The sequence below is a fragment of the Anthonomus grandis genome, chromosome 2 (genome assembly GCF_022605725.1).
Source record: "Anthonomus grandis grandis chromosome 2, icAntGran1.3, whole genome shotgun sequence".
Classification (NCBI taxonomy): domain Eukaryota; kingdom Metazoa; phylum Arthropoda; class Insecta; order Coleoptera; family Curculionidae; genus Anthonomus; species Anthonomus grandis.
This window is the reverse complement of record NC_065547.1, coordinates 5,638,602-5,648,818: the sequence shown is the minus strand read 5'-3', so window position 1 is coordinate 5,648,818 and position 10,217 is coordinate 5,638,602. Positions and strand designations below refer to the sequence as shown.

The window sequence follows — 10,217 nt, the reverse complement described above, 5'->3', positions numbered from 1 at the left end:
TGATATCATAGGTGAAATATAGAGCGTAATCTCACAGGGTCAAGCCGACGGCACAAACCATGAAATATCCATGAGATAATGGATAAGGAACATAATCCATGGGATTTTTACTATTTTTGAATTTTGTGTGAGCAATCTTTTTTTATATATGAATAATTAAGATTCTCTAATTGGAACAAATATCTCAATAGTAAAATAGAGAGCATTGTAAAAATTATCAATGCATTTATTAATATCTTTCTGATTGAAAACAGTATCCCAATTCATGCTAGCAAAGTAATTATTAATGGCAACAAAAACACAATTTACAGAATCATAATAATATATTTAATATTTAAATCACAATTAATAGGAATAAGGTACTTGAGGGGAATAAGGCCTAGCTAAGAAAAAAAATGAATAAAGTGAAAGACTGTAATGTTAATATTTAGTTTAATACACCAAAGTGCTCATAAGGTTATATTAAATTTAAAAAACTTTAAAAAATAATCTCTAAAAAAACTAGAAAACAAAAAATAAATATTAAGAAAAATAACGCAAATCGGCCTTATTATCCGATGGAGGTTTAATAAAGCCTATACCTAAAAATGGCACAACTCGTTAATTGGGCGAAGTTTAGCAGCCATCGGGACACTCAAAATCATCCATGTCGTTGACTGTAAAGCCAACACATTCTTCATGGTACCATTTAAGACATTTGCTGCACTGCCTCATATCGGCCTGCCTGTCTTCCTTACATCCATGGCAATACCATTCGGTACTTAACTTTCCCTGGAGCTTTCAATATCTTTATTCAATTTGGCACGACTTTTGTTCTCCTCGGTAAAAAGATCTCTAGTGACTGGAGTTCCTTTGTAGTTTAGAGCTTTTTTTCGATTTTTTTTAGGTTTTTCATTAGTTTTTACTGGTGTGGGCAAAAGCTCATTAAAAGAAGTAACTTTTGTTGTTCGTCTCTTTAATTCAGCAAGAGGGATATGGTAATCAGTCGAATCCGAGTCAGAAGAGTAAACATTGGAATAGGAAAATTTGCCAGACTTGTTGGATGCCATTCCAGACGGACCAGGTTGAGGAGATTCAGGTGGACGCCTATTTTCTTTATTGGTATCATCCGGTGCCGGTACGCCTGAGAGAATTGAAGGAGCAAATGCTGTTTCTGGAATTGCCTCGGGATTTAATGGAAACAGACCAGTAGCCTTAAAACTGTTTATGATGTTACTATGTGTCATGCATTTAGACCAAACATTTGAAAGTATGATGTTAAAACGTGATTTGGTCAGCTTTTTGTTAGGTTTCTGATCCAAGAATAATAATACCTCATTATCCCAATGATGCTCAAATGAACGATATACAGATTTGTCGAGGGGTTGAAGCTCATGTGTTGTATTCGATGGCAAACAGTAGAGATCTATACTGCCTTAACTGCTTAACGAAAGTGCCGTATGTGCAAAAATTAGCAAAATTTGTTTTTTTGGTCTTTGGATTCTATGTGCAATTAGGTATCTTATTGCTAAGTAAAAATGCAGTATGTTTCATAAGAAATTTAAAAAAACGTCAATTTTATTTGCAGCATATACACAATTTACCGTACATACTAAATAAAAGCGCAGTATCGGTCATGTACTAAACTAAACCGCAGTAAATGATATGCATATACTACACTCTTATTAAGCAAGTATCTGTTACTGCTACTTTGCGCAGTAAAACTCCTTCAATTTAATTGAGCGCATCAACAAATAATATTATGGTTACAATAATAAAATAAATGTATGTTTTTATGCTGGACCGTCTGGAATGTCTGTTTTGCGCGAAATTAGACGATGGCGACGCACACTGACAACGTTTGGCTAAACATAAACAACACGTGGAGATTTTAATTCGTTGCATTATAAGTTGGCTTGGAAGTTTGTTTTTTAATTTATTAGTGACAAAATACGCCGGTTTTGACAATGTCAAAGCGTAGTGATAAAATAATGACACTTGTGAAGGCACAATCTAAACCAAAAACCAATACATCGGTTATCTATGTGTAATAAAGAAAATGTTGTTTCAAATAATTTTTTATATACATTGGTTTCTTGTGATAATAAATATGGGGACAAGATATTAGGACCACAGGAACAAGATATTTTGCAGGACTTTCAGGAGACAGGAGAAAATCCCACTCGATGGTAAGTTTATTTTTAATATTAAACCCTTATGCAAAAAAAATTCGTTTAATTTAAAACATTTTCATTATATTTTCTAGACAATTTAAGCCTCTTTAAATTTCTGCCAATTTTTTTCTGGTAGAAAAATCTTGCAAGTTTTTCAGATAATTCTATTTTTCAGATTACAATATTATTAGTAATGAAAATGATGTTCCTGTTGGTTTGACTGCATTTCCAGACCCCTCTGATTAAGATGTGCTTCAAGAACTAGCAGAAATTCCACTAGATGGTAAGTTAATTTTATAATTTTAATCTCTTGTGCAAAATGCGCGCTTTGAGGCATGTTTCTTTGTCTTTGCTAGATAATTTAAACTTCTTTAAATTTCTAGCAATTTTGTTTTTCAGATGATGTTATGCAGTGCATTGTAAACACACATTCAAATATAACTGTACTGGCTACGGGAAGTGATTTTCCTGATACCATCATAATAGAACAACGGATAGATGCTGAAAATATTACCACTGAACAAATACACCATTTTAACCAAAATACAGATGCAGGTCCATTGTATTTTGATACAATCAATGTATTTTGATACATCAATCTACATACATAACTATTCATACATAACTATGAACAAAAAAATAATGCAATGCAAGTAAAGAATGTTTTAACAGAGAGAGAAGTAGGCCACTATCACATTGAAGGCGATTCGGTAAATCTCTTCACGCATGGAAGCAACCTAGAACATCAACTTGAAGTTCAGTTGAGTGCTGATCAGGGTGGAATCATAGGTTCAGCAGACAACCTTGGAGAAGGGAATGCAAACGAGTTAAGTGATGATCACCCTAAAATCCCAGTTTTGACAGAGAACGTCGTAGAAGAAGAACATGCATTGGAACCGGATAACTTATATACTAAAGAGGGAAACTTGAGAAAGAGAAAAAAATATGACCTGACGTTGGAAACACGTAAACGTATAAAATTAAACCAGATAAGAGAAGACCATAGACCGTTGCCGCCGTGCGATCGTGATAAATGCAGAAAAAAATGCAATATTAAAATCTCAGAAGTTCGACGTTCTGAAATCAATCAGCAGTTTTGGAATTTGTCTTGGTTAGAACGGCGAACATTTATTTTTAATACCTGCAAACGCTTGGCACTGAAAAGGCGACCCAAGTCTGCAGAAAGTGAGAAAAAACAAAATACTTTTAAGTATTATTTCTGCGACGAAAAATTATTAACTGAGGCAGTTACTCATGAAGTCTGTAAGGTATTTTTCCTTACCACATTAGGTTATAAGAAAACTAATGATCGGGTGATAACAGAAGTTTTATCAAAAACAAAAAAGGAAATCTTCAACCAAATCGAGACCAGCGCCGGAAACGCAACAAACACAATAAATGTGAACACGAAGACTTACTTGAACAGCACATTGAATCGTTTAACCCCACAATCTCTCATTATCGCCGCGAGCACGCGCCGCACAGTAGATACTTACCCAGTGATGTGAACATTTCCCTAATGTTTGACGATTTTAAAAAGAAATACCCCAGTTTTAAATTGTCGTATGAATTGTATCGCCGAAAAGTGAAGAACTTACGTATATCATTTGCATCTCTAGGTCACGAAGAATGCGAAGGTTGTGAAGAATTTCAATTGCATGGCCATTTGAAGGACAATCTACAACCTGATTGTGAGCAATGTGAAATCTGGAAAAAACATATAGATAAAGCCAGTGCAGCTCGAAATCTGTATCGACAACACGCTGAACAGACGTTTGAAGATGGTACAGTTTGTTGCTCAGCAGACCTCCAGAAATTTATCTTGCTGCCACGAATTGACTGTATTAAAAAAGTTATCTTTACAAAAAGAATAGTCGCATATCACGAAAGTTTTGTTCCAGTTGGCAAAAAATCAAACAATAAGCCATATGCCTGCATATGGCATGAGGGCATCACCGGGAAATAAAGAGGATATCGTCAGTACTTTTTATGCATTCTTTGTGAAATACAGAGATTCACCACGGATTATCTTATGGCTGGACAACTGCTCCAGCAAAAATAAAAATTGGTGTTTTCTAGCATTTTTGATATATTTATATTGTGCATTCGGATGAAATGGCCATTAATGAAATAAACATACACTACTTTGTCCCAGGGTCATACATTTATGTCGGCTGATAGCTTCCCCCATCAGGTGGAAGCTGCCTTGAAGAAGCAGAAAAAGACCTATGATTTTAAAGATTTTTCAGATGCTGTTCAAAGTGCGAATAAGTCAAAAGTAGAGGTAAAAGAAATGCAGTACTTTATTTGTTTTTTGTTCGGATTTTTTTGTTTGGAAAGACTTTAAGTCACAACAAAAAATACAAAAGGCAGAAAACAGATTATATCTAGCAGACATTGTTAATATAAAAGCTATAAGGGGAAGTTATGAATTAAAATGTAAATCTGATTTAACGAAAGATGATTATATAACATTAGATTTTTTATGTAAAAAAAATATGAAAAAAAAATGGAATGCCTGCACCCTCTCCTTTAAAAGCACCATGTGGAGTGTCATTTGAAAAACGAGAAAGTATTCTCAAAAATTTATAGATTTTTAGAATTTATAGAAATTTTTAGATCAGCACGGTTTTATTCCTAAAAGGTCGTGCATCACTAACCTCTGTAATGTGACTCATTTTATTTCTTCAGCCCTCGATAGAAAAAGTCAGGTTGATGTGGTGTATACTGATTTCAGTAAGGCTTTCGATCAGATAAATCATAGCATTCTGCTGGAAAAATTGAACAAGCAATTAAACTTCTCAGAAAGGCTAATTTCGTTGCTTTCGTCATACCTTATTGACCGTCTACAGTTTGTTGAGGTGGAAGGTTGCAGATCTAATACCTTTGTTTCAACTTCTGGAGTCCCACAGGGATCCAATCTCGGCCCACTTCTTTTTATCTTTTATATTAATGATCTTATAGAATTGATTTCCTGCCTTAGACTAGCTTATGCTGATAATCTGAAAATATTCTGGTGTATCAATAGTATCTTGGACTGCTTGTTCTTACAGAGTAACTTGGACCTAATTAGGGGATGGAGCAGTCGAAATCAGTTATGTCTTAACATCTCGAAATGCTGTGTAATCTCCTTTCACCGAACCAAGGATCCTGTTTTGTTTAATTACAATATAGACAATCAAATCCTCTGTAGAAGTACTTCTATTAAAGATCTAGGGGTTGTATTCCACGATAGGCTCACATTTGTGCCACATATTGAACAGACAGTGACCTCCTCGTTGAAACTTCTGGGTTTTATCATTCGAAATAGCCGACTCTTTAACAACTCAATAAAACAATTGTACTTTTCCTTTGTTAGATCAAGACTGGAATATGGTTCCTTGGTGTGGTGTCCTTTCTATGAATGCCATATTGGCTACATCGAGAGTGTTCAGAGAAGGGTTTTAAAGTTTCTTATGTTTCGTGAGGATGGAATATATCCTGTTAGGGGACATGATCATGATCTGATGTTAGGTAGATTTAATCTGCAATCTCTGGCCATGAGGAGAACAATTCATTTTGTAACATTCTTATGGAAGTTGGTTAATAATCAAATAAATTCTCCTCCTCTCTTGAACGATATTCTATTTCATGTACCACGATTTGCTTCTAGAGCAATTATCACTTTTGCCTTAGATCGCGCGCCAGAACTAACATTAGGTTTCAGGATCCCGTATATCAAATGTGCCGAATTTTTAATTCAGTATCATCAACCTGTGACATATTTGTATGCTCCATAAAGGATCTAGTTTTGTCTCAGACAAACCAACAGTTACCATAATTCCTTTTCTCTTCCTTTTTTCCCTTGCCCCATGAATCCCTTTCTTTTTCATTCTAATGTTAATTTACATCTCCTTTAATTTTGATATATACATGATGTTTGTTTAATTTATAGTAATTTAATACTTGTTTACACTTTCAAAGCATTAATTGTAGATTTTCCTGTAACTAGGCTTTGCCTGTTGGAAATAAACTGCTAAATAAATAAATATCCAGTTGATCCATAACAAGGTTGATGAGTAAACCGTACTTCTTGAACATTATAATAGCCCACATTTCTTGTGCGTACCAGAACATTGGTTGAGAACTGATGAACTTTTATCTACAAAAATACAAACATAACAAACTATATCATGTTGTCATGTTTTCATAGATCAATTACTTATCCGAGAAGACATCATTGAACTTTCTAAGTTTACTAACATTTCAAATTTTGATCATATGTTATTAGAAAGTGAATTTGAATTTTCAATAACTTATGATAAAGAACTAAATGTTTATATTTTGTGAAAAATGCACAATGTGTTGGAGAAAAAAATGTTTTCCTCAATAAAAACCTTTTACAACCTGATTAGAACCATTAAAATCATATATTGGCTGCAAATATAAAAAAAAACACTGGGATATAAAATTGAAATAATTATTTACAAACCTTTTTATTACTCAACAATTGGTATCAAATATTATAAAAAAAAATAAATAAAATACCTACCATTTCCATCACATTTCATACACTATAACAAATAAAATACTTGTTTTATAAACCTAAACTTACTAATTACTTCTTACATTCAAGCAACCTGTAAATAAAAAAAAAACTTTAGAAGTCAAAAGTCCTCAACAAGGAAATTTCTTTGTACCACTTACTCAATGTTATTAACACTCAAAAGTGGATCGGCCATATCGAACACATTATAATACTTAGAACTCCTTCTGGCTATATCTGCCGCAGTCTCCCCACTGTTATTCTTTATAAAAGGATTAATATAAGGGTGCAACAGTAACATTTGAATCACATCATAATTCTTCCCGTGAGTAGCTGCAATATGCAATGGAGTTTGACCTAAAGAAACACATTTATCCCTTAGTATTGGCAAACTCTCTTAGGAAAATTAATGCAATTTTAAATGATATATTTTCTTGTTTTTGTTCTTTAATTTATAATCAATACTCTTCATTTATAAATATTTTTTTATACAGCAATTTATGCACTCTTGCTTGCTCTACTTAGGTAAATGCATCTCATTAAAAAATATTTTCCTGAATTTATTATATTAACTTGACTTACCTCCTTCAGACACCGCATTAACGTTCGCCCCATGCTGTATTAACACAGCGGCACATTTAAAGTTACCCCACTGGCAACAAGAGTGTAAAGGTTCCCATTGCATTTCTGTTTTAGCAGACAAGTTGGCCCCATTGCTTACAAGATATTTTACAACTTCCAAGTTGTTGGCGTAACAGGCACGATGTAAGGGAGTGTAGTTGTCTTTGTCTGTAGTGTGGACCAAATTAGGGTCCTGCCGGAGAAGTTCTTTGATGGTTTCTAAGTCACCATTTTCAGATGCCTCTAGGATTTTGTATTCGACAATGGCTTTAAGGGCAAGAGAACTGTATTATCTTTATGGATAGCTCTTGTTTTGCTATATGGAATGGTGTAAGAATAAGGGGTTTTTAGGTGTAGGATCAGGGCCTTTGGTTTACCTGATGGGTTTCTGCTATCGTCAACATCATTTGCATCATCTTCCCAGCCGCTTACAAGAAATTGTGAATCGTCTGTCATGGTTTTAGTGCCACAAAAGGTGGGATTCAAGGTAAATAAAAGAAAATTTATGAAAACTTAAAATATTTTTAAATTTCTTTTAATATGCCGGTTTGTTATGACATTATGTGTCAAACTAACATTGACAGCTGTCAGTGCTGTCACTTTTCTTTGCATAAGGCAAACATTCCTTAAGCTCAATATTGAAGTAGGGCGAATTTCGCGGATGTTTGACAGACAATTTTTATTTCACACATTTTTCGCATATTTTACCCATACACATAAAAGCGAAATTCGTCTACGCGAAAGAGCGGATATTCGCAAAAAAGTTAAAACGATTTTAACTATTTAGCGAATATGATTTGTTTATTTAAACCTTTAAATAGAAAACAATAAACGGTTATTTTTTATTCAAACATTTAAACTATTTGTTGTGTGGTATGTGAGTTCTGTGCAAAAACTAACGTAAATAATAAAGTACAGGAACAATAATCACTAATGGAGTATGAAGACTAGAATGGTGATACTCAAGTAACATAAAGGACATTATGTAAGGCCATAAATAATAATAATAATAATAATTATTATTATTACGTTCTGCCTGTCGTAAAAGGCCACTAAAAGAACAACCTGGACCACCAGGGTTAAATGGTGGTACACCCATGGAAATGGAGACACGAAGCGGAAGATGCCTTGGAGAAAGGTCGCTGCCTGGGGATCGCCAGGGCATGTCTGGAGCCGGCGCTGGGCATGACAGTATGCGGACCGTCGGTGGCAGGGAGTTAAGGAGGCGGCAACCTGTCATTCAAGAAACTACACCTCCTCCTTTTCAACAACAAAACGACCAGGAGGGCCCAACACCATCACGAGCCCCCCTCGCTGAAAGTGCTGGGCAGGAAATTCAGCCAGCGCTCAGCCAGGCGGGACTACAAAGACAGCGTATGAAATGGACATCTGCGATGAATGAAACCGTCATGCGCAGCTTTTATAAAGTGACCAACCTGGGACGAGAAATGATCGGCTACAGACAACCTTTACATGCCGAATTTAGGAAAATCTATCCACATCTCCAAGTTACCGAACAGAGAGTAGAAGACCAGTATCGGGTAATAATGCGTAATCACCTAATTTCAGAGACAAGACTTAATACCATTAAAGAAGAAATACAAGCGCAAACTAACAACGAACAAGACCCCGCTAACAGTGAACCAGCTGAGGAGCAACCTGTAATAGAAAACGTATTAAATAACACACAGGAACTTAACACTACCGAAAACACCCAAGAGGACAATTTTGAGCTATATCACGAACTATCTGCAGAAATGGCACGTGCGATGCTAGAATTTGAGACCCACTGATAAGACCCAAACTTCCAAAAGTAAACTCTTCAAAAAAACTAGGTCAAATTATGGAACTTTTAAACACCAAAATTCTTCCACCATATCTTTTAAATATTAATAACATGCAATCTCTTCACCTTTTAGTTTATAGCGCAGCAACTGCCGTTGCTAAAACCATGAAGATTAAGATAAGGATCCACAATGACTCTGCAAGAACCGAGCTCCCGATACCGCCATGGGAGACTAGACGTCAACGAAAAATTCAGAGGTTTCGAAAAGATATCGGCCAACTAACAGAATATCCGAGGAGTACACGAACAAATAGACTAAAACAGAAAGTTGATGAAATTTTGCAGAGAAACAACATCCACACTCGGCATGAACCAGAAAATAATACAGCTCAACAATGCCTGGATACTCTAAAACAGAAACTTTCCTTATTTTCAGGGCGCCTACGAAGATACAAGACCAGTAATAACCGAAAACGTGACAATCTTCATTTTGAAAAGGCCGAAAAAAATTTTTATAGAGAGCTAAATTCAAAATCAGATCACCCAGATAAGCAATACCCCACGAAAGAACAAATTCAAGATTTTTGGGCCAAACAACTTGCAACTCAAACAACATGCAATATCAACGCAAGCTGGGTTACTGAAGAGAAACAAAACAGTAATAAATATAACCAGATGGAACATCGACCATTCACTATCGAGGAAGTCAACCAGATTCTCCAAAAACTGCATAATTGGAAATCACCGGGCCCATATGGAGTTCATAACTTTTGGCTAAAGAAACTACGGAGTGTGCATCCTAAACTCTCAGAATTAATTAACCACGTTATTCTTAACCCACAGGCAATGCCAGCGTTCCTAACGCAAGGAGTAACCTATCTACTGCCTAAAGACCAGAACAACACACAAGATCCGTCTAAGTACCGACCGGTAACGTGCCTACCTACTTTGTATAAAATTATCACTTCATGTTTAACACAGCGCATTTATCAACACTGTGAGGAAAACAACATCATAGCCGCACAACAAAAAGGATGCGCTAAAGGGTCTATGGGGTGTAAAGAACAACTTATTATCGACTCTGTCATCAACAACCAGGCATATCACAACAAGAGAAATATTTTTACTGCCT

The 10,217-nt window shown here is 35.3% G+C and overlaps 1 protein-coding gene and 1 long non-coding RNA gene across 2 annotated transcripts; one reads left to right on the top strand and one right to left on the bottom strand.

Moving 5' to 3' along the window:
• The first annotated feature begins 1,817 nt into the window (after positions 1-1,817).
• Positions 1,818-6,352, top strand: LOC126750528 (uncharacterized). The gene is made up of 3 exons (XR_007665745.1): positions 1,818-2,168; positions 2,329-2,436; positions 2,553-6,352. It is a non-coding gene; the product is annotated as an uncharacterized LOC126750528 (long non-coding RNA).
• Positions 6,353-6,598: 246 nt separating this feature from the next.
• LOC126750527 (ankyrin repeat domain-containing protein 49-like) lies at positions 6,599-7,869 on the bottom strand. The gene is made up of 4 exons (XM_050460168.1): positions 7,677-7,869; positions 7,261-7,566; positions 6,840-7,035; positions 6,599-6,772 (listed from the first exon to the last, which is right to left on the bottom strand). The coding sequence occupies exons 1-4, from the start codon at positions 7,753-7,755 to the stop codon at positions 6,751-6,753; spliced, it is 603 nt and encodes a 200-aa protein (XP_050316125.1). The 5' UTR covers positions 7,756-7,869; the 3' UTR covers positions 6,599-6,750.
• Positions 7,870-10,217: the final 2,348 nt, after the last annotated feature.

Bases quoted from the DNA above. Each gene is read 5' to 3' on its own strand.
- LOC126750527 (XM_050460168.1), bottom strand. From the start codon at position 7,755: ATGACAGACGATTCACAATTTCTTGTAAGCGGCTGGGAAGATGATGCA. The intron at 7,567-7,676 runs GTAAACCAAAGG...TTGCCCTTAAAG, and splicing joins CGATAGCAGAAACCCATCAG to CCATTGTCGAATACAAAATC. The intron at 6,773-6,839 runs GTAAGTGGTACA...TTTTATTTACAG, and splicing joins TTGAGTGTTAATAACATTGA to GTTGCTTGAATGTAAGAAGT.